At 43.4% G+C, this 25,462-nt stretch overlaps 1 protein-coding gene across 2 annotated transcripts in view; it reads right to left on the bottom strand.

Moving 5' to 3' along the window:
* Positions 1-25,462, bottom strand: part of WDR70 (WD repeat domain 70) — a 265,961-nt gene that overhangs the window by 167,908 nt on the left and 72,591 nt on the right. Inside the window, exon 6 of one of the 2 annotated variants that reach the window (XM_074952491.1) lies at positions 13,227-13,286. The exons of the other annotated variant lie outside the window; for it this stretch is intronic. Coding sequence (XP_074808592.1) covers positions 13,227-13,286 — 60 coding nt within the window. The remainder of the gene's footprint in view (positions 1-13,226; positions 13,287-25,462) is intronic. 2 annotated transcript variants of the gene reach the window in all.

Raw genomic sequence — 25,462 nt, 5'->3', positions numbered from 1 at the left:
AAAAAGAACAGGAGTACTTGTGGCACCTTAAAGACTAACAAATTTATTAGAGCGTAAGCTTTCGTGGGCTACAGCCCACTTCATCGGATGCACAGAATGGAACATATAGTAAGAAGATATAAATATACGTATTCAGAGAAGGTGGAAGTTGCCATACAAACTGTAAGAGGCTAATTAATTAAGATGACTCTTTGTTCAGGCCTTATCAGGTTAACAAATAGGCTCCTGTAGTATTTAAATATGACAGACAAGTTATGGAAAGATTGGTAACATAGTGTTTAATTTAAAACATATGGAAGAGTCCTGCAGAACTGAAAGAAAATGAACATTTAAGTGTTTTATGTAGAATTTAATAGGTTTTATACCTTCTACAGAATGTTTAAAAAAGCACATGGAAAATCTATTCTATATTACATTACATGGATTTAGAGTAATTTCTATAGCATACCACTGGAATTCTCTCTATGAAGTTGTTTACGAACTTTCCATAAGGACTTAAAATAGTAATTATTTGGTTTTCAGTATTATTATTCATATCATAGAATCATAGATTCAGAGTCCAACATCAGAAGAGACCATTGTGATCATCCAGTCTGGCCTCCTGTACAACATAGCCCAAAGAACTTCCCCAATATAATTCATAGGGCATATTTTATAGAAAAACATCGAATCTTGATTTTAAAAATTGCCTGTGACGGAAAATCCACATGGCCCTTGGTAAACTGTTCCGGTAGTTAATTATTCTCACTGTTAAAAATTTATGCCTTATTTCCAATCTGACTTTGTCTAGCTTCAACTTCCAGCTATTGAATTATGCTATACCTTTCTCAACTAGATTGAAGAGCCCTTTATCAAAAATTTGTTCCCCATGACAGTAGAGTAGGAATCTCAGAGTTACAAACACCTTGGAAATAGAGATTGTTTATAACGCTGAAATGTTCATAACTCTGAACAAAAAGTTATGGTTGTTCTTTTAAAAGTTTAGAAAAGATGGTTACTAACCTTCCATAACTGTTGTTCTTCGAGATGTGTTGCTTATGTCCATTCAATGTAAGGTGTGTGCGTGCCGCATGCACAGTTGCCAGAGATTCTTTCCCCCCTTGTGATATCCGTAGGGCTGGCTCTAGTGCCCCCTAGAGGCCCATATTCATGGGCTGGTATAATGGACACTGCCGGCCCCATGTCTTTCCAGTTCCTTCTTGCCATCAACTCCAACAGCGAGGTAGGAAGATGGGTCATGGAATGGACATGAGCAACACATCTCGAAGGACAAGAGCTACGGAAGGCTGGTAACTGTCTTTTCTTCTTTGAAAAAAGAAGAGTACTTGTGGCACCTTAGAGACTAACAAATTTATTAGAGCATAAGCTTTCGTGGGCTACAGCCCACTTATCAGATGCCCACGAAAGCTTATGCTCTAATAAATTTGTTAGTCTCTAAGGTGCCACAGGTACTCCTGTTCTTTTTGCAGATACTGACCAACACGGCTGCTACTCTGAAACATTTCTTCTTTGAGCACTTGCTCATGTCCATTCCATGTCAGGTGACTCACAAGCAATGCCCTTGGAGGTGGGCCAGGAGTTACGGATGTGCTGCTTGCAACATAGCTCTTCTGAAACTGGCATCTTGGACCTGTTGGGTAATGGCACAGGGGGCCACAAAGGTATGAACTGACGACCATGTTGCAGCCCTGCAGATGTCCTGGATCGATATTTGCGTGAGGAACGCTGCTGAGAATGCTTGCGCTGTTGCAGAATGGGCCTTTATGACAGCTACGGGCGGCACCTTTGCCTGCTTGTAACAATCCTAGATGCAGGCTGTGATACAGGATGATATCCTCTGGGACGACACAGTGTGCCCTTTCATTCTATCTGCCATAGCCAAGAAAAGCTGCGTCAACTTGCAGAAGGGCTTAGTCCTGTCAATATAAAAAACCAGGGCCCTTCTACCATCCAAAGAAGACAGACACCTCTCTTTGCGAAACTGCACAGGATGGGCAAGGACAATGGGCAAAAGATGTCCTGGTTGCTATAAAACTGACATCACCTTGGACTGGAAGCGCAACTGGACCTTACCTTTGTAGATGACAGTGTAAGGAGGATCTGAAGTCAAGGCTTGAAGTTCTGAAACTCTACTGGCGGAAGTAACTGCCACTAGGAAGGCAACCTTCCATGAGAGGATAAGCAGGGAGTCACATGCCATGAGCTCGAAAAGGGAGCCAATGAGTCTGGCTAGGACAAAGTTTAAATCCCACAGAGGAATTGGGTGGGGAACTTTCCATGATGTGATGAGCCTCCTTGTCATCTCATGGGAAAAGATCCATGTGCCTTGAATTGGTGGGTGGAATGCTGAGATGGCTACCAAGTGGACCTGGAGCAATGATAATGATAGGCCTTGGTGCTTCAGACCAAGTAAACAGTCTAAGATGGACTGCAGAGAAGCTTGAGTCAGGCAAAGGCTCCGCGCGGCTGCCGAGCAAGACAAGCGCTTCCACTTGGCCTGGTAGGTAGCTCTAGTAGAGGGTTTCCTGCTACCTAGCAAGACCTACTGTACTTTTTCCGAACAGGCCTGTGCGTCCGGATTTAACCATGCAGCAGCCATGCTGTCAGGTGCAGGGAGGTGAGGTTCAGGTGAAGAAGCTGTCTGCAATCTTGCAAGATTAGGTCCAACCTACAGGTTCATTCACGGGGCTGCCACTGTGAGATCTAGAAGCACGACAGACGCGCAATGTTAACGCGACCACGCTAGGGCGATCACGATAATGCTTACCTTGTTCTCTTTGGTCGTCAGGGGAATAATTCGGAAGGTGTACAGCAGGTCATCCTTCCATGAGAGCAGGAAGACATCAGACAGAGAACCCTTGCCTTGTCAAGCCAGACACGCTAGTCTGCTACAAACACAGACCAGGTCTGAACCACGTCCCCCAAAAGCTCTGAGGGTACTGAAGCTCAACAAGACAGGGTACTGAAGTCCCAAGCTGCCAGGGAAAATGGGCTCAGAGATAGTCTCAGCAGATCAGGTGGCAGTCACAAGGGGGTCTTTGTGACTCAACCCGTCACAGTATGTTTTCTCCACTTTTTTAGATATCGGTGGCAGAGACGCTGGGGTCTGCCAGAGCGCCTTGACCAGCTTTACCACCCCCTCATGAACTGGCAAGGCCATTTTAGAGGGCCCCACTGCAGCCAAGATATCATCAAATAGGCTGTCCGTGGGCTCCTTCAATTCCTTTGCCTCCAGCCCAAGGTTAGCAGTGAATCTTTTAAGGAGATCCTGATGAGCCCTAAAGGCCTCCAGAGGCAGCGGGTTTGTGGAGCCTGAAACCACTTCATCAGGGAATGAGGAGGATGCCACCACTACCGTAGGGACTAGGTTGCCTCATGATGGGTTGCCTCTTCCGGGGGAACCACTGGGGTCTTGCTGCTGTGGTTGGAGTCTGAGTCAGCCCCTGAAACTGGTTTAGGTGGGGGTGGAACCCGTGGCCTTTCGGAGACCGCTGAAGACAGTGGCTGAGAGAATGGCCCAGGCACCGCTAGGAACTCCCACGGGTTCCAATACTGCCATTGAAGCAGCAACTGCCCTGAGAGCCAAGCTCCCTAGCTGGACCTGCATTGAAGTCTGGTGCATAGGCAGGGTGATGTCACTTAGGTGGCGCCCCTTATACCGGCACATGAGTGCGAGCCTCCAGGGGCACTAGAGCTGGCCCTACGGATACAACAGGGGAAAATATCTCTGGCAACGGTAAATGCGGTGCGCGCACACCTGACAGGGAATGGATATGAGCAAGCACTTGAAGAAGAACTGAACACTGACTTAAAACAGCTTTGAAGATTTACTATGAAGAAGAAAAAATACTGCTTTCCCTTTATTTTTTTAGTAGTTTACGTTTAACACAGTACTGTACTGTATTTGCCTCCCCCTCCCTTTTTTATTTTAGTCTCTGCTGCTGCCTGATTGTGTCCTTCCAGTTCCAAATGAGGTGTGTGGTTTACTGTTCAGTTCGTAACTCTGGTGTTTCTAACTCTGAGGTTCTAGTGTACTTATAGACTAATCAAGTCTCCTCTTAATTTTCTCTTTATTAAGCTAAATAGATTTACTGTCAATATAAGGCATATTTTCTAGTCCTTTAATCATTGTTGTGGCTCTTCTCTGAACCATCTCCAATATATAAATATCCTTCTTGAATTGTGGACACCAGAACTGAAGACTGTATTCCACTAGTGGTAACAACAGTGCCACACACAGAGGTAAAATCTCCTACTCCTGCACAAGATTCTCCTGTTTACAGATCAAAGGATCACATTTGCCCTTTTGGACACAGTATCACACTGGGAGTTCACGGTCAGCTGATTATCCACCATGAACCCCAAATCTTTTTCTGAGTCACTTCTTCCCAGTATAGAGTCTTCCATTCAGCAAGTACGGCCTATGTTCTTTGTTCCTTGATATATACATTTAGCCATATTAAAATGCATATTGTTTGCTTACGCCAAGTTTACCAAGCAATCCAAATGGCTCAGTATCAGAGGCCTGTTCTCTTGATTATTTAGCACTCCCCAATCTGTGTCATCTGCAAACATTGTCAGTGATTTTATGTTCTCTTCCAGGTCATTGATAAAAATGTTATACAGTGTAGGGCCAAGAGTCGATCCCTGAAGAACCCAACTAGAAAAACACCCACTCAATGATAAGGAGTACTTGTGGCACCTTAGAGACTAACAAATTTATTTGAGCATAAGCTTTCGTGAGCTACAGCTCACTTCATCAGATTACCTGTTTATAATTACATTGAGACCTATCATTTAGCCAGTGTTTAATCCATTAAATGTGTGCCATGCTAATATTATATCATTCTAGTTCTTAGAATTTAAACGTTGTGTGGTAGCAAGTCAAACACCTTACAGATGTCTCAGTATGTTACATGAAAACTATTATCTTTATCAACCAAACTTGTAATCTCATCAGAAAAGATACCATAGTGCCATGGACCTGAAACACAATGTACTAAGGATTGTACAAACACAAAACAAAGAGACTATCTCTACCCCTAATATCTCAGAATCTAAATATAACACAAAAGAGACAACACATGAATACAGATAGGGAGTACAAGGAAACAATGAGACAATATTGGTCAGCATGACAGGTAGTGGTATCAGTATACTAGTGCCTTAACTATCGTCAAGTTTTTGTAGGCATCATGGGTAAAGGAGAGATATTTTTAAGCAGGAATTTGAAGTAGGCTAATGAGTTACTTTTGCACAAATCTCCGGGAAGCTCATCAGAAGCATGAGGGGCAGCATGGAGAAAGCACAAAGGTGTTTCAAAAATTTAACAAGGCGAAGGTGCTGGCACCATGGGCCAATCAGAGGCTGGATATGGACATCTTGATAGTGAATGAGAAATCGTAGGTAGGGTAGAAATAATCCATGAAGAGCTTTGAAAGTGAAGACTTATGTTTGATGCAATAAAGAAGGGGTAATCCACTGGAAGGATACACAGAGAGGAGCTACATATTCAAAGTGACAGGCTAGGAAAATGACCTTTGCAGCAGCATTCTCGAGGGACCTAAGCATGACAAGACTGTACTGATCAAAGCCAAAGAAAAGGATGTGGAAGTAATCAAGAAGCAAGACAAAGAGAGCTTCGACAAGAGTTTAGCTGTGGGATAGATAGGAAAGGACACATCTTAGAAATACAGAAAAAAAATGTAAGATTTAGCTATAAACTAAACCTACCTATAGCAGCAGGGATATATTACCGACCACCTGACCAGGATGGTGACAGAGACTGTGAAATACTCAGAGAGATTAGAGAGGCTATTAAAATAAAAAACTCAACAATAATGGAGGGATTTCCACTATCCCCGTGTTGACTAGGTACATGTCACTTCAGGACAGATGCAAAGATAGTTTCTAAAATGACCGTACAGAGATGGTAGTTGAATTTCTGTTTGCAGATGAGATTACCCAGAGATAAGGTGTTCAGGAGAAGGGATAGGGACCAAAGACAAAGACCTATGGAGACCCTACAGAAAGTAGGGGGGAGAGGGTGAGAAGGATTCTCTGAAGGACACACTGCAGGAGTAATTAGAGAGGTAGGAAGAGTACCAGGAGAGGACAGAGAAAAGGGAGGGCAAGACTTCAAGAAGAGTATGGTCAAAGGCAGCTGACTGGTCAAGGAAGATGAGGATGGAATACTGTTTCTGAGATCTGTCTAGGAAAAGGTCATTAGAGACTTTGGCAAGAGCAGTTTCACTGGAGCGCAAAGGGTGGAAGTCAGATCGGAGAGGGTCTAGGATGGAATTGGAAGAGAGCAACTCCAGACAGCTTTTGTAGACAGCATGTTCTATAATCCTAGAGATGAAAGGGAGGTGGAAGACGAAGCAGTAGTTGGAAAAGCAAGTGCAGTCAGGGATGGGTTTCTTTTAAAATGGAAGATACTAACGTACGCTTGTATTGTGAGGAGAGGAGCCAGAGCAAAGTCAGGTGTTTAGATGAAGAGTGAGGAAGGGGATAAAAGTGAGCATAATAGATGTCAGGAGATGAGATAGGATGGGGTCACTGGTGCAAGAGAAGGGATTACAGGAAGAAAGCAGATGAGAAATTTATGTGTCTGTGACAGGGAAGAAAAGAGTTATTTATAATATGCTATGTACCTTCCTCACACACAAGAACACAGCCCCTACCCAAAGAGCTCACAGCTGAAACATTTCTACACAGATTTCCACCCACAGATCTCAAAATATTGTACAAAACTTGGATAAGTGTAATTATTCACATTTTACACATAGGTAAAAAGACAGATTGATATGGGGACTTTTCCAAGGTCACATACCAAATGAGTGGCAGAGCCGGGATCAGAACTTAGGTTTTTTTTTAAGATGCTGGATCATGCTTTCCTGAATTTCAGTGTAGGGCCCGTCTGATTTGCTCTGATTTATTACGCTGTAATATTTTTGTATTTAATACAAAGTAAGAATACACTAAAAATGAATATTTGGGATAAAAAAAGGAACATGCTTTATTAGTGAAATAACACACTCTGAATATTATCATGTTTACAGTCATTGATGAAACTGAGCTACCCCAGAAAAGAAAGACATTTCTGACCTGGTATCATGAAGGTTTTATTGCACCAGCAATTTAAATACCATGTTTAACTGCTGCTCTATGAAAAAAAATCATTTCTATGATGAGTCTAAAAAACCACATTAAACCCTGACTTTTTTTTTTTCCAGTAAATTCAGGCATCATACATACACACACTTAAAAATTCAAAAATGTTTAAGCATTATCATTTACACATACAGAAAAACTATACAGCAGGGATTACTACTTTCATTGAAGTCCTACTGGCACTTCAAACAGTTTCTCTATCAGAGATACATCAGAACCGGAAGAAATGCTATAGGTTTACACAGATATTAAAAATTGAAAAGCTTGGTGGCACAGCATCCTGCTGTGAGCAGTCAAAGAAATCATAAACTGCTTATGCAGCTCCACCAAGAAAATCTAGTGAAAGAAAGTCTGCCCTACAAGCAGGACCACTCTAACCATGTTGGTTGGGGAGTTATTCTAGCTCAAGGTTTTTTCTCTCGAGACAGCACTCACACACTTTAGAGGTTAGTAATTATTAGCCACTAATGTTACGTTTGTATTAGCATTTCCACTGTAATCTCCTTGCCCCCACCTTCCAATTTTCATTTGCTCTTAACTTTCATCTATCAGTCAGAAATTTTCCATGAGAAGGTAATTTTTGTTTTTTTAAGTTTGAACCAAAATGGTTCAGCCTTCTTTGAATATGAGGAGGGATCCACTTTCAATTTCAAAATAATGTCTGCAATATTTATGTTTATTTATGTGTTTGTTTTGGAATTTATTAAACAGCTCCTGTATTAAACTGAGGAAAAAGATGAAATTTGGCAAAATAGTCATCCTCCTTGAGGGGAAGAATCTGTAGGAAGTCTGCAGGAGAAAGCAAGCCTCTTGCTTCATTCACTGCACATCTTCAAAGGTAAAAAACTGCACATGTCCTAAGGTTCACTCGAGAGGGTTCTCTTGTGAATGGTATGATAAATGTGCAAAAGGACAACATTATTGGGACTTGGATTGTCGCATCAGTTAAAATTTTGATATTACCTCTAATTTTTGCTTTCTTCTCAGGCAGAAACTTTGAATTCTTCTGGAGTTGTGAATGACCCCCACATGAATATCAAGACTTCAGTGGGTTCATAGAATCATAGAATATCAGGGTTGGAAGGGACCTCAGGAGGTCATCTAGTCCAACTCCCTGCTCAAAGCAGGACCAATCCCCAATTAAATCATCCCAGACAGGGCTTTGTCAAGCCTGACTTTAAAAATATCTAAGGAAGGAGATTCCACCACCTCCCTAGGTAACGCATTCTAGTGTTTCACCACCCTCCTAGTGAAAAAGGTTTTCCTAATATCCAACCTAAACCTCCCCCACTGCAACTTGAGACAATTACTCCTTGTTCTGTCATCAGCTACCACTGAGAACAGTCTAGATCCAACCTCTTTGGAACCCCCTTTCAGGTAGTTGAAAGCAGCTATCAAATCCCCCCTCATTCTTCTCTTCTACAGACTAAACAATCCCAGTTCCCTCAGCCTCTCCTCATAAGTCATGTGTTCCAGTCCCCTAATCATTTTTGTTGCCCTCCGCTGGACTCTTTCCAATTTTTCCACATCCTTCTTGTAGCGTGGGGCCCAAAACTGGACACAGTACTCCAGATGAGGCCTCACCAATGTCGAATAGAGGGGAACGATCACGTCCCTCGATCAGCTGGCAATGCCCCTACTTATACATCCCAAAATGCCATTGGCCTTCTTGGCAACAAGGGCACACTGCTGACTCATATCCAGCTTCTCGTCCACTGTCACCCTTAGGTCCTTTTCCGCAGAACTGCTGCCTAACCAATCGGTCCCTAGTCTGTAGCGGTGCATGGGATTCTTCCATCCTAAGTGCAGGACTCTGTACTTGTCCTTGTTGAACCTCATCAGATTTCTTTTGGACCAATCCTCTAATTTGTCTAGGGCCCTCTGTATCCTATCCCTACCCTCCAGCGTATCTACCTCTCCTCCCAGTTTAGTGTCATCTGCAAACTTGCTGAGGGTGTAATCCACACCATCCTCCAGATCATTTATGAAGATATTGAACAAAACCTGCCCAAGGACCGACCCTTGGGGCACTCCACTTGATACCGGCTGCCAACTAGACATGGAGCCATTGATCACTACCTGTTGAGCCCGACAATCTAGCCAGCTTTCTATCCACCTTATAGTCATAGAATCATAGAATCATAGAATATCAGGGTTGGAAGGGACCTCAGGAGGTCATCTAGTCCAACCCCCTGCTCAAAGCAGGACCAATCCCCAATTAAATCATCCCAGACAGGGCTTTGTCAAGCCTGACCTTAAAAACTTCTAAGGAAGGAGATTCTACCACCTCCCTAGGTAACGCATTCCAGTGTTTCACCACCCTCCTAGTGAAAAAGTTTTTCCTAATATCCAACCTAAACCTCCCCCACTGCAACTTGAGACCATTACTCCTTGTCCTGTCATCTTCTACCACTGAGAATAGTCTAGAACCATCCTCTTTGGAACCACCTCTCAGGTAGTTGAAAGCAGCTATCAAATCCCCCCTCATTCTTCTCTTCTGCAGACTAAACAATCCCAGTTCCCTCAGCCTCTCCTCATAAGTCATGTGTTTCAGACCCCTAATCATTTTTGTTGCCCTTCGCTGGACTTTCTCCAATTTATCCACATCCTTCTTGTAGTGTGGGGCCCAAAACTGGACACAGTACTCCAGATGAGGCCTCACCAATGTCGAATAGAGGGGAACGATCACGTCCCTCAATCTGCTGGCAGTGCCCCTACTTATACATCCCAAAATGCCACTGGCCTTCTTGGCAACAAGGGCACACTGCTGACTCATATCCAGCTTCTCGTCCACTGTCACCCCTAGGTCCTTTTCCGCAGAACTGCTGCCTAGCCATTCGGTCCCTAGTCTGTAGCTGTGCATTGGGTTCTTCCGTCCTAAGTGCAGGACCCTGCATTTATCCTTATTGAACCTCATCAGGTTTCTTTTGGCCCAATCCTCCAATTTGTCCAGGTCCCTCTGTATCCTATCTCTGCCCTCCAACGTATCTACCACTCCTCCCAGTTTAGTATCATCCGCAAATTTGCTAAGAGTGCAATCCACACCATCCTCCAGATCATTTATGAAGATATTGAACAAAACCGGCCCCAGGACCGACCCCTGGGGCACTCCACTTGACACCGGCTGCCAACTAGACATGGAGCCATTGATCACTACCCGTTGAGCCCAACAATCTAGCCAACTTTCTACCCATCTTATAGTACATTCATCCAGCCCATACTTCTTTAACTTGCTGACAAGAATACTGTGGGAGACAGTGTCAAAAGCTTTGCTAAAGTCAAGAAACAATACATCCACTGCTTTCCCTTCATCCACAGAATCAGTAATCTCATCACAGAAGGCGATTAGATTAGTCAGGCATGACCTTCCCTTGGTGAATCAATGCTGACTGTTCCTGATCACTTTACTCTCGTCTAAGTGCTTCAGGATTGATTCCTTGAGGACCTGCTCCATGATTTTTCCGGGGACTGAGGTGAGGCTGACTGGCCTGTAGTTCCCAGGATCCTCCTTCTTCCCTTTTTTAAAGATTGGCACTACATTAGCCTTTTTCCAGTCATCCGGGACTTCCCCCGTTCGCCACGAGTTTTCAAAGATAATGGCCATTATCTTTGAAATCACATCCGCCAATTCCTTTAGCACTCTCGGATGCAACTCGTCCGGCCCCATGGACTTGTGCACGTCCAGCTTTTATAAATAGTCCCTGACCACCTCTTTCTCCACAGAGGGCTGGCCATCTACTCCCCATGTTGCGATGCCCAGCGCAGCAGTCTGGGAGCTGTCCTTGTTAGTGAAGACAGAGGCAAAAAAAGCATTGAGTACATTAGCTTTTTCCACATCCTCTGTCACTAGGTTGCCTCCCTCATTCAGTAAGGGGCCCACACTTTCCTTGGCTTTCTTCTTGTTGCCAACATACCTGAAGAAACCCTTCTTGTTACTCTTGACATCTCTTGCTAGCTGCAGCTCCAGGTGCGATTTGGCCCTCCTGATTTCATTCCTACATGCCCGAGCAATATTTTTATACTCTTCCCTGGTCATATGTCCTTTCCACTTCTTGTAAGCTTCTTTTTTATGTTTAAGATCCGCTAGGATTTCACCATTAAGCCAAGCTGGTCGCCTGCCATATTTACTATTCTTTCGACTCATTGGGATGGTTTGTCCCTGTAACCTCAACAGGGATTCCTTGAAATACAGCCAGCTCTCCTGGACTCCTTTCCCCTTCATGTTAGTCCCCCAGGGGATCTTACCCATCCGCCCCGTGAGGGAGTCAAAGTCTGCTTTCCTGAAGTCCAGGGTCCGTATCCTGCTGCTCACCTTTCTTCCCTGTGTCAGGATCCTGAACTCGACCATCTCATGGTCACTGCCTTCCAGATTCCCATCCACTTTTGCTTCCCCCACTAATTCTTTCCTGTTTGTGAGCAAGAGGTCAAGAAAAGCTCCCCCCCAGTTGGCTCGTCTAGCACTTGCACCAGGAAATTGTCCTCTACGCTTTCCAAAAACTTCCCATACTTCTTCCAGTCCATTCATCCAGCCCATACTTCTTTAACTTGCTGGAAAGAATACTGTGGGAGACCGTGTCAAAAGCTTTGCTCAAGTCAAGGAACAACACGTCCACCGCTTTCCCCTCATCCACAGAGCCAGTTATCTAGTCATAGAAGGCAATTAGATTAGTCAGGCATGACTTGCCCTTGGTGAATCCATGCTGACTGTTCCTGATCATGTTTCTCTCCTCTAAGTGCTTCAGAATTGATTCCTTGAGGACCTGCTCCATGATTTTTCCAGGGACTGAGGTGAGGCTGACTGGTGTGTAGTTCCCAGGATCCTCCTTCTTCCCTTTTTTAAAGATGGGCACTACATTAGCCTTTTTCCAGTCGTCCGGGACTTCCCCCGATCGCCATGAGTTTTCAAAGATAATGGCCAATGGCTCTGCAATCACATCCGCCAACTCCTTTAGCACTCTCGGTTGCAGTGCATCCGGCCCCATGGACTTGTGCTCGTCCAGCTTTTCTAAATGGTCCCAAACCACTTCTTTCTCCACACAGAGCTGGTCACCTCCTCCCCATGCTGTGTTGCCCAGTGCAGTAGTCTGGGAGCTGACCTTGTTCGTGAAGACAGAGGCAAAAAAAAGCATTGAGTACATTAGCTTTTTCCACATCCTCTGTCACTAGGTTTTCTCCCTCATTCAGTACGGGGCCCACACTTTCCTCGACTTTCTTCTTGTTGCTAACATACCTGAAGAAACCCTTCTTGTTACTCTTAACATCTCTTGCTAGCTGCAACTCCAAGTGTCATTTGGCCTTCCTGATTTCACTCCTGCATCCCCGAGCAATATTTTTATACTCTTCCCTGGTCATTTGTCCAATCTTCCACTTCTTGTAAGCTTCTTTTTTGTATTTAAGAGCAGCAAGGATTTCACTGTTAAGCCAAGCTGGTCGCCTGCCATATTTACTATTCTTTTTACACATGGGGATAGTTTGTCCCTGTAACCTTAATAAGGATTCTTTAAAATACAGCCAACTCTCCTGGACTCCTTTCCCCCTCATGTTATTCTCCCAGGGGATCCTGCCCATCTGACATGGACTTCTTGTCATTTGCTATTTTCCTAATCCTTTTTGGAAAATAGTTGATCGGAGGAGCTTAAATTATTTCCCAACAGGATTCTGTTCTTATGATCCAGTTTTCCAGTTAAGGATTTACCCGCAGCCACAAACTACAAATATCAGCAGCCACCCCTCCAAGGCACTTGAGGACTTTCTTGAAAAAAAAAAAAAAGAAAAAAAGAAAAGCACTTTGCACCCATCAATCTTAATGACCTCCATCTTCGCCTCCAAATATCAGTTCTTTTGTTGCTCATCTTCATAGCTGCAGAGTCCAGAAAGGAACTTTGTATTGGCACTGGTGGCTGCCCAGAGGTTACTCACCTTTTCCTACTGTATTTCATTTTTAGCTTTATTGCTGTTGCAACCAAATATATATTTATCTCATTTGTCATAAGTGGTTCAAAAATTCTGGAGAAATCCATTAGAATATAAAAAATCTAGGAGTTATCACTTACTGTTTTGGTCCCGTGCAGGAGTGTAATTTCATGAGAGTCTGGAATTTTCTTGACAGGGTTCTGAAACAAACAAACAAACAAAAAAATACAATTTTATGGACCTAGCCTATTGCCATTACATCAAGAAAACCATCAGAATATGAACATTAAAATAAGCTACTTAACCTGAACAGGAAATGAAAACCAATTTCTACTTTTTCCTGATAATATTTTTGAGAGTAAAATCATTTCAGCATAAAATGTTATAAAATATATATATGCTATTAATGAGGTAGCAGTACTATAAACAGAATAATGGATAGGCTTTAAGTATTTAGGGAAAAATTCCATGTAGGGTTCTTATAGCTTCGTTAAAAGGAAGAAACCTTACAATTTGGTTTTTTTTAAAAATGAACATATACTTAAGAGGAGGGGAACAATTAAAAACTAACGATAATCTAAAATATTATTATTTTTCCATTTTGTCCCTTAGAAAAAATAAAACTTCTCCTGCTGGGTCCTTGATCCCAAAGACCTTAAAATCTTGAATTACAAATGTTAATAAATCATACTACCTCTCAAATCATTTGAATTTGTCAAGTATTATTTATTACACATTTAATGCAACAATCTAAAATTACATCATAACAATTCATGTTATATACAATGTAGATAGGACAAAGGATAGGCTTTAAAGATTTATTTCAAGCTCTACTGTGACCACAAGCATGCCACTAGGACAGTTTTTGTGTCAGGCTATGTGATGTAGTCAATCTAATGTAATTCAGAGCAGTTTGTTTAATCCCAATATATAGACCTAAAGCCATTTACAAGCCGCAGAAGATTTATAAGAACTCTAAAACATCTATTTAACAACTGTTACAAATATGTAAATAGTCACTCTAAGCAGTAAAGCTGAAGGAATTCCAGTCACTGTGAGTTAAAGTTTTAATGAAGGTCACTTGAACCATTCACAAAACACTCATTTAACTGGCATTACTTAATGTTCTAAAATAGTTACAATCCATCATTCCAATGTCATATCTGTTGTTATAACTTTCTACTACAAGAACTCAATTAAAAATTACTTTTTAAAGTATAGTTTACAGTGTAATTAGTAAAACTGTCTGTAGGGTAGAGCCCTAACAAGGGATATCAAAACACATGGACACCAGATTCTACAATGCAAGTTGCTTGCATTAGATTGTTGCACATTTATTTGATATAGGTGTAGCATAAGGTTAAATAATTCCTATTTTAATTTCTTTCCATTTACATTCTATAAGCCCCAAATGGTCATTGGTCTAAATATATTACAGAATTTGACATAGCCTCTTTAGGAAAAGGGTTCAATTCAGACACGTGCTTAGTTAAACAGCCTATACCTGTTCTCACTCTCAGACTCCAGAGAATTTTTCAGAAAAGGGGATAATTCTACATACAGCCCACAGACCCACTTAGTTGAATGTTGGCATAAAGTACCCTAAAGGATCATAACTACAGATCCAACAACCTACAATCCTAGGGAAGAAGTTTGGATCTGGAGCCTTATTTACAGTTCAGGCCCCACCTCTATAAAGCACCAGAAAAAGTTATTTTTGTATTATTAATTAAGCCTCCAATGCCTGATCCTCTTTAATATTCTAAAGTGCTTTTAATTACTGTTTGGGCGATACCAAAAACTGCTCATCAGTAATTTATGGTTCTTGATATCACCAATAGCTCTAGAACATTTTATAAAACAGAAGGCAGGCAAGGAAAATCATATATGTAGACAGTGATAAGTTTCAGAGATGTATACATCTGCCACAACAGAGGAAGCACCAACTTTGAAGAACAACCTCCATCACGGAAGAGAGACTGAGAATCTTCATTGGTTAGCAGCAGCAAAAACAGAGCATTTTGAATGCTATTAGTGTATTCGGTGCAAAGGCGTTAAGAAAATGTTATATGCCTGCTCACAAACAACAGGTTTACTTTCAAAATTATGTCTATATTTCAGTACTTAATGTAGTTTTAAGGGGTAGCCTGCCTGTCTTGTGAGTTCTTTCAATGTGTTAGGCAGCAGCAGAGCAGGCAAGGGAGCTCTTACAAATATGAAAAAGGAGGTTTATCACTACCATATTAAGTAGTAACGAACTGGACTATTTGCAATTAGCTGTTTGTGCTTCATCTTTTAGGCGAGTTACAGCATTTATTTAAAAAAATTAAAATGACTTTATTTAACTATCTCAAAGCTACTAAGAAACACCAATAAAAAAGCTTTCTATACAATTCCCTCAGATTAGTAAATAAAATGTGCAAGACAGACCAACATTTATTTCATTTCAATCTCTAGTACCTCCAAGTGGTAGTAAATTGGCCTCCTTCTCTTTGAGATGAACACAAAGTTCACATAAAGAGGTTTCTTGTTGTGAAGCACTCATGTTGAACGTATTTCTGGCTGCTTAACAATAAGGCGGAGCAACAGATACATGTAAACAGTACCACCTGATAAATTTTAAAATTCTAACAGCTTGTTCCTGAAAATCAGACACAGTCAGAGGGTTCATTGTACTATACTCTGTGCTTTCCAAGGGATTCCTGACATTTAAACTAACTGTTTAGATTATTCAAAACAAAAATTAAGATAACAACCTCCAGGGACATATCTTGGCAAAGCATCTCTTAAAAATAGCCAAATATTTACCAAAAAGAAAAAAAAATATCAATGTGACTCATTCTATTTTAGTAACTCTAAACTTCGTAAATTATAGAGGACACTAGAAATATCTCAAACTTGCAAAAACAAATGCCTATATATGCACACAAGTACAGATGTAACTAGTGACTTTCCAGTATTGTAATTCCAAAGAACAAGGAACACCAGACAAGGATTTTTCATGCTCTAAAGAAAAAAATTAGGTAGTATATTCTGACAAGTGCTGACTTTTGTGCTAGGAAGAACCCCACACATCTTGGGAGTTTAACTACAAGCTTGACTAAATACTAAAACAATTTGTTTATTCAATATAAAACTGTACATTAACCTTGGGTTACTAACTTGGAATCCCAATGAAATATGGGGTGCACTTACCATAAGGTGGGTGCAAAACTGGTTGAAAGACCATATGGAAAGAGTAGTTACAATGGATCTCTGTCAAATTAGGGGGATCGATCTAGTGGGGTCCTGCAGGGGTCTATGCTGGGTCCAGTACCAGTCAATGTTTTCTTTAAGGACTTGGATAATGGAGTGTAGAATATGCTTATAACATTTGTAGACAACACCAAGCTGAGAAGGGCTCCAACCACTTTGGAAGACAAGGTAAGAATTCAGAATGACTAACAAATTGGAGGAGAATTTGTCTAAAATCAACAAGATGAAATTCTATAAAGACAAGTACAAAGTACTACACTTAGGGAGGAAAAATCAAATGCATAATTACAAAATAGAAAATAATTACCTAGGTGGTAGTACTGCTGAAAAGGGAGTTATAGAGGATCACAAACTGAATGTGAGTCAATGATGTGATGCACTCACAAAAAAGGCTAATATTCTGGGATGTATTCACAGGACTATCGTATGTAATTGTTCCACTTGGCACTGGTGAAGTCTCAGCTAGAGTATTACGTCCAGTTCTGGTCAGCACACTTTAGAAAATATGTGGACAAACTTGAAAGAATCCAGAGGAAAGCAACAAAAATGGTAAAAGGTTTAGAAAACCTGAACTATGATGGAAGGTTAAAAACTGGCATAATAAGTCCTAAGAAAAGAGAGGGGGTGGGGAGGGCACCTGATAACCATCTTCAAATATGTTAAGGGTTGTTATAAAGAAGAAAGTGATCAATTGTTCTCCACGTCTACTGAAAATAGGATGAGAAATAATCAGCTTAATCTACAGCAAGTGAGATTTAGGTTAGATATTAAGAAAAACTTTTTAACTATAAGAATATTTAAGCACTGGCATAGGCTTCCAAGGGAGATTGTAGAATCCCGGTCACTGGAGGGCTTTAAGAACACGTTAGACAAACATCTGCCAGGGATGTGTTAGGAACAATTCGTCTTCCTTCAGTGTAGGGGGCTGGACTGTATGCCCTCTCAAGGTTCCGTCCAGACCTACATTTCTAGGATTCTATGTTAGTCTATTGCCATGCCAAATAACGTTGAATTTGAACTGAGAATCTGTACCCTGACTAGAAGCAACAAGAAATCTGAACAGATATTCTTGAGTGTACCAAAACAAAAGTTTTGATATGGCAACTTTACTTTCCTTCCCACTTATCACAGGAATTGACCTGTCCGGACAACATTTTTCCTTGTATTTCTAGAAAACTTTGCATTTTTATTGCTTTAAGATGTTAATGAGTTTTTAAACCTGTAAAATATTATTCAATTAGCCAACAGCCCTGCTCCTTTAAATTGACCTTTCACTGTTGAGAATTTGGTGTCAGCTTGCACAGTGAATGTCTGCAGAGAAGATCACAAGTCCGAAATCTGGACCACTGCTCCTCTTTGTTGCAGGTAACTCCATCTCTACCTGTTTGCTGAGCTTTTGGTGCCTCCTCCCAGCAGCCCCTTCTTTCGCAGCCCCAGATAGAACTTTTACTTATCTTGAAGCAACTATAGGTTAATACCAAGGCAGGGCTTCTTCAGATTGGTGATCTCCTTCCAGAAAGTCAGTTTAAAAAAGACAAGACAAAATGCAAGGAGCACACCAGTCATTCTACAATTTGGGCTACACCTAGGCAAGCTAAATAAAGCAGAATAAGAACGTAAGAATGGCCATACTGGGTCAAACCAAAAGGTCCATCTAGTACAGTATCCTGTCTTCTGACAGTGGCCAAAGTCAGGTGCTTCAGAGGGAATGAACAGAACAGGTAATCATCGTATGATCCATCCCCAACTTCCAGCAAACAGAGGCAAGGGGGTATATAAGGTGGAAGGGAATGGGCTTGGAACCCCCATCAGTTCCTTTGCACAAGACATCCTGGGGAAGACTCTGATGCAGAGGGGACGGAGGGTGGGTCGTGGAATACGACTGCCTCACATCTCGAAGAACCATAGTTACAGTAAGTGACCACTTCTTCAAGTAGATGCAAATGTGTATTCCAGGTAGGTGACTTGTGAGCAGTACCCCCCATCCGGAGGTGAGGCTTGGAGTCTATCTGAGTAAGGATCATAGGACTGTTCTTCCAACATTAGCGTCCGCTCTGGAAGAAGCAGTGATCATAAATGTATGTATGGACAATCATGTGGTGGCCCTGCAAATGTCCAATATGGAAATGTCATTGAGGAACACTAGTGACATTGCATGTGCTCTCATTGAATGAGCCCTGTCATAAATATAAAGGGAAGGATAATCACCTTTCTGTATACAGTGCTATAAAATCCCTTCTGGCCAGAGGCAAAATCCTTTCACCTGTAAAGGGTTAAGAAGCTAAGGTAACCCCACTGGCACCTGACCCAAAATGACCAAATGAGGAAACAAGATACTTTTGAATCTGGAGGTGAGGGGGGGGGCGGGGAAGGCTTTTGTCTGTCTGTGTGATATCTTTGCCGGGAACAGATCAAGGATGCAAGCCCTTCAACTCCTGTAAAGTCAGTAAGTAATCTAGCTAGAAAATGCATTAGGTTTTCTTTGTTTTTGTCATAAATATAAAGGGAAGGGTAAACCCCTTTAAAATCCCTCCTGGCCAGAGGAAAAATCCTCTCACCTGTAAAGCTAAGAAGCTAAAGGTAACCTCGCTGGCACCTGACCAAAATGACCAATGAGGAGACAAGATACTTTCAAAAGCTGGGAGGAGGGAGACAAACGAAGGGTCTGTGTCTGTCTGTATGCTGCTTTTGCCGGGGATAGAACAGGAATGGAGTCTTAGAACTTTTAGTAAGTAATCTAGCTAGGTATGTGTTAGATTATGATTTCTTTAAATGGCTGAGAAAAGAACTGTGCTGAATAGAATGAATATTCCTGTCTGTGTGTCTTTTTTTGTAACTTAAGGTTTTGCCTAGAGGGATTCTCTATGTTTTGAATCTAATTACCCTGTAAGGTATCTACCATCCTGATTTTACAGAGGTGATTCCTTTACTTCTATTAAAAGTCTTCTTGTAAGAAAACTGAATGCTTTTTCATTGTTCTGAGATCCAAGGGTTTGGGTCTGTGGTCACCTATGCAAATTGGTGAGGATTTTTAACAAATCTTCCCCAGGAAGTGGGGTGCAAGGGTTGGGAGGATTTGGGGGGAAAGATGTGTCCAAACTACTTTTCCCAGTAAACCCAGTTAAAGTCTGGTGGTGGCAGTGGAAATTCCAAGGGCAAAGGGTAAAATTAATCTGTACCTTGGGGAAGTTTTAACCTAAGCTGGTAAAAGTAAGCTTAGGAGGTTTTCATGCAGGTCCCCACATCTGTACCCTAGAGTTCAGAGTGGGGGAGGAACCTTGACAGTTTTGGCTTGTAAATTCGCTGTGCTGGAGGGAATGTGTATTCCTGTTTTTGGGTCTTTTTGTAACTTAAGGTTTTGCCTAGAGGGATTCTCTGTGTTTTTAATCTGATTACCCTGTAAAGAATCACCTCTGTAAAATCAGGATGGTAAATACTTTTACCTTTTCTTTAAATAAAATTCTTCTAAGAACCTGATTGATTTTTCATTGTTCTTAAGATCCAAGGGTTTGGGTCTGTGTTCACCTGTACCAATTGGTGAGGATATCATCATCAAGCGTTCCCCAGGAAAGGGGATGTAGGGCTTCGGGGAATATTTTGGGGGAATAGGACTCCAAGTGGTCCTTTCCCTGTTCTTTGTCTAAATCACTTGGTGGTGGTAGCATACTGTTCAAGGACAAGGCAAAGTTTGTACCTTGGGGAAGTTTTTAACCTAAGCTGGTAAAAATAAGCTTAAGGGGTCTTTCATGTGGATCCCCACATCTGTACCCTAGAGTTCAGAGTGGGGAATGAACCCTGACAAGCCCACATCTGCTGAGGCATAAAATGATGCTCTCTCATACGCAGTCTTGATGCAAGATGTTATCCATCTAGAAATGGTCTGCACAGAGACTGCCTGCCTTTCATGCAGTCCACATATGATACAAATAGGAGAGGCAAAACACGAAACTGTTCAGATAAAAGGCTAGATAACATCTATTGTTGAACGTATGGAGGCATTGCTCCTCCAGGGAGTAATGTGGCTTGGGAAACAAACATGCAAATACACACACTGATTCAAATGAAACTGAAAGACCACCTTGGATGTGAACTTCAGATGTGGCAGCAGTGTTACCCTGTCCCTAGAGAACTGCATACAAGGAGGCCCCAACATCAGGGCCTGCAACTTACTCACCCTCCTATCAAAGGTAATGGCTACCAAGAATGCAGTTTTCTGAGACAGGAGGGGCAGCAGATAGGAAGGAAGAGGCTTAAATGGATACCCTATTAGAGCTACTAAAACATGTTCAGGTCCCACAAAGGGATCAGCTCTCAGACTAGAGAATGCAGGCCAGAGAAGTCTTTTCCAATGAGATTTCTGAAAGAACTGATTTCCCTTGGATCGGAAAATGAAACTCCGATATTGCTGCCAAGTGCACTCTCAGTGAACTGAGTGCCAAACCTGATTCCTGAAGGTGCGGTACGTACTCCAGTCTGTCCTGGATCAAAGTCCCCACCAGATGAGCCTTGTGGGCTAAGGACCACAATGAAAACCTCTTCCACTTTGCCAAGTAGGCCATCCTAGTGAAAGGTTTCCTATTGTTGAGTAGGATCTGTTGGACAGTCTCTGAGTAATGCTCTGCCTCCTCGTTCAGCCATGCAGCAACAACATCGCAAGGTGCAGAGCACTGACCACCAGATGCAGGGTGTGGTAGCGGCCCTGTGTGAGGAGATCAGGAAGGAGACAAAGTGGCACAGGACAGGGCAAGGAAGTCTGAGAACCGGCACTATGTCTATGATAAGGATGAGCCTGGTTCAATCCATCTTGAGCTTGGCAATTACTTAGGGAATGATTGGGATAGGAGGGAAGGCATACTGTCAGCTGTAGCAGAAGGTATAGGAGAAGGAGCCCAGGCTGAGACCCCCACCAGAGCAGAGTAAGTCACACTTCCCGTTTTCCCTCATCGCAAGTAGGTTGATCATGGGGATACCCCACACTGCCAAAAAAAAGTCCAAAGGACACTCGCATTCACAGACCCTTTGTGGCTTGGGGAGAAAATCCTCCTGAGGTGGTCTGCAAGAGGGCTCTGGACTCCTGGTAAGTGGACAGATAACTGGGGTGATGTCTTCTTCCGTGCAGAACTACCACAGGTTGATCACCTCTAGGCAGAGCAATCTTTTACAAAATAAAAGTTTAAAGCTCTTGTTCAACTGAAAACGTTACTCAGCCTGAACTATGGGCTCGTGAACTGTGCTCCCCCCTTGTTTGTTCACATAGCACATCATGGTGATATTGTTGGTCAACATGTGAACCACTCAATGTCTGATACAGTTCTGGAAGGCACGACATGCTTTGTGGATGACCCAAAGTTCCAACACATTGATGTGGAGCGAAGCTTCCTGTTCCAGACACAGGCCATCCTTCCTCAGTGAGTCCAGATGCACCTCCCAACCCAGAAGGGATAGGTCAGTAACAACTGACTTGATCACGGCCAAGCAAATGGGACTCCTTGGCACACATTGTGCTGGGTCTCACCAGCGCAAGGATGCCAGGACTGGTGGAGGAAGGCAAACCAACCTGTCCAGAAAATGCAAGGCAGGGCAGTAAACCCTCCTGAGCCACATCTGACAACACAACCCAGAGAACTGGACCACCTGGGTGCAGGCAAAAATGTGGCTTAACAGGCTCAAACACATGCGGATTGTTCTGGATGGTTGCATTTGCAGACTGACACACAGTTGTGGAATCGCCTGGAAGCGGTAAGTCGACAGGACTGCCTTTGACTTCATAGAATCTGAAAGTGCCCCAATGAGCTCTATTTGTTGAGGGGGAACCAAGGTTGGCTTCATGGTGTTTAGAATGAGTCCTAAACGGTCAAGTAAATGTAGCGTGGTGTCGACATGGGCAAGAACCTCCTCTCTGGAGCCGCCCTTCAGCAAACAGTTGTCAAGGTAGGGGGAAGATGTGGATTCCCTTCCTCCTGAGGTACACCATGACCATTGCCGACCATTTGGTGAAAATTTGCAGGGAGGGAGCAGAAGACAGGCCAAATAGGAGAATCGTTTACTCATAGTGGCATTTTCCTACTACAAAGTGAAGAAACTTCCTGTGACTTGAAAGAATTGCCACATGAAAATAAGCATCCTAAAGGTCCAGAGCAGCAAACCAGTCCTTCTGAGACAAAGCTGGGAGGACAGCTGGAGAGTGACCATGAGGAATCTTATGTATTTGATGAGTCCGCAGGGGTTGAGGATAGGCTTCATCCCATCCTTGGATTTTGGTATCAGGAAATACCAGGAGTAGAACCTGTGACCCTGGTGTTCTCACGGAACTTCCTCCACTGCTCCCAAAGTTAGCAGAGGGCTACCTGCTGGAAGAGCAGTGTCTGGTGGGAAAGGTCCCTGAAGAGGGACAGAGGTGGGGAGAGGGCATGGCGAGGAATTGGATGGCATAGCCCGACCTGACAGTATCTAGGACCCAGCTGACAATTATCACCCAGCTGATAATTGAGACCCAGGCATCGTAAAAGTGGGCCAGTCTATCTCCAAAGGAACAGAGGAATGGCATCAGTCTATCCCCATCTGGAACAGTGCTTTGGATCAATGTGTCAAAATGGGCTCTGAGCAGGTGCTGAAGGAGGGTGAACAGACTGCCCAGGCACCAAGCTCCAGTGCTTCCTCTTGTGAGACATGTCCCTCTTCCTGGAGTAGTCTTCCTATCTCTGTGGAAAGGGCTGCAAAATAGGATGCTCAGGCCTGTATGGCTGTTCTTGCTGCACTCCAGAGTTGTGACTCTGCATTTGCACCTACACCCCCAAAGACCTTAAGACAGCCCTCAAATCCTGAAAGGAATGCACGGTTTCAGTCTTGTCCAAACACAAGGTTTGGCCACTGAAAGGCAAGTCCCTCAATCACTTGCTGGACATTGAGCGCAATTCCCAAGTTTTGGAGCCAGGAAGCCCTCCTCATAGTAATTACCGAGGCCATTGCCCTGGCCATGGTATCGGCAAGATCAAGGGCGGACTGCAGTGACATCTTGGCCATCAAGCAGCCCTCGGTGACAAACATCCAAAATTAATCACATGAAGTCTCGGGCAATGGCTCTTCAGATTTGGCCATGGGCAACTAATTGCGAAAGTCACATCTGGACAACAAAGCTTGCTGGTTCATGATCTTCATCTGTAATGATGAGCAGATGTATATTTTTCTGCCCAAAAGGTCCAAATGCTTAGAGTCTCTGTCCTTGGGGGTGGACTCGAACCTGCCCTGGGGGCTCTTTCATTCACCGCTGTGACTACCAAGGAGTTTACGGACAGATGGAAATAGAACCCTTCTATCTTTGTACAGGCACAAAACAGCGCTTCTCCAAGTGCTTGGCCACTGGTGATACCGAGGCTGGCATTCCCAAAGGGCTCTCGCAGTTCAAGGAGCGCCTCATTAACTGGGAGGGCCACTCTCCCCGGGACAGAATGCTGAAGAAGGTCCACAAGTTCATGGGTGTTCTCCTGGATAAACTCTGCTTGAATACCTAGAGATGTAGTCACCTAAGGTACAAGGTTCTAGTGCTCCTTGAAGTCCTCCGGGATGGAAGGGGAGGACAAACCAGGCAGTTCAGCATCATCTGGGGATGCGGATGAGGCTGTTGGCTGAGCCACAGATGGGTCCTGCTTCTGAGGTAGCATCTCCAGCTGGGGGAACTCTGGCAGCTCCACATGAAGGAGAACCATGAATGCTTGGGCTTGCAGCCAATCCACAGCCACCAATGCCGCATGTGCAGCTAATCTCACCTTTGACTTGGGCAATGAGTGAGATCTCCAGGACCAAGGCGCTTCCTGCTGAGGACAAGGGGGCCACAGTTACGGGTAAGGTATTGGTGGCCAGTAGGTGCAGGCCAGGGGCCTTCGTCCTGGCTCCAGGGTCCATGCCTACACTGGTAGTAGTAGCAGTCTACCGGTGGTCTTCAAATCTTCTCCACTGAAGTGGAGCAGAAGGACGAGGATCCCAACTCTGATATGGAGGAGTCCAGGGACCTCGGAGACATGGGGGAGGAGCAAGTCCAGAGAGGGCCAACAGACGAGCAGACTCATCCATGACCCAGAACAAGGTCAGAATCAGCACTCCTGGGGCTGATTATGTCAGTGTCACAGGCAAGGTCGATCTCAATGCAGACAGTGGTACCAGAACGCCTGAGTGCCTCAACATCAAGGATGTGACTAGGAAAGGCCTAGTACTGAAGACCCACGTACTAACTCTGGTGCTGTGTCCAGGCCAACCACTGGGAGGGGTGCTTCCCGGGGTGGTGCCAAAGGGCCTGACAGTTCAGCGACACGCTCCAACTGGGGTTCCATAGTGAGCGTCAGCCTTGCAAAGTCCTGGACCAGCAGTGAAGACAGGACTGAAAGACAGAGTAAATCTGCCACAGCCTAGTAGGCTGACATCATGCGTGTACTCCACACTGCGTCTGGGGGTCGCTGTTGGGAACTGCCACTCCACACAAAGGGTAATGCTTGAGCCCCGGTGAGGGCATCACTGCGGAGCAATACCACTAACTCTATATAACTTTTTTTTTTTTAAACACTAGCTGAACTATTAACCACGTACAATGAGGTAGGTTAAGAGGATGAATGCAAGATTGTGAAGCAACAATCACACAGAGAACCAATTCCAGCCAATGGGCAGTGAGAAGTAATTGAGGGGGGCTTGGAGCGGTGCCGCCTGATATCACCAGGCTTGAGCACCACCCCCTCTCTGGGTACAGGTAGGCAAAAGTCTCTAGTTTCAGCACATGGGATGTGCACACAACTACTTGGAATACATGTCTGCATCTACTCAAAAAAGCAGCTAGGGTCCCATGTTTATTATCACTTGCTGATTTCCATTTAAAATGTGCTCAGTTTACAAGTAAAAGGATATCTTTTCTAAGTGCCAACTACACATTCAACCTGGGCTCTTTCCTTCTCACAGATCACCAGTAATAAAAGGTTCTATAGGGAAAATTATGCTCAGGAGATACTTGTGCAAGCACATTGTCTTTAAACAATGACTTCAATTATACCTGTGCAAACCCACCTCCCCGCCCCGCTCCTGCTTACAATGGGTTTCCACAGGTGTAGCTGAATGGAACTTAGTAAACAATTTTGGT

The sequence above is a fragment of the Natator depressus genome, chromosome 5 (genome assembly GCF_965152275.1).
Source record: "Natator depressus isolate rNatDep1 chromosome 5, rNatDep2.hap1, whole genome shotgun sequence".
Lineage (NCBI taxonomy): Eukaryota > Metazoa > Chordata > Testudines > Cheloniidae > Natator > Natator depressus.
Note: the sequence above shows the minus strand (reverse complement) of the source record. Positions and strands in the feature narration are given on the sequence as shown.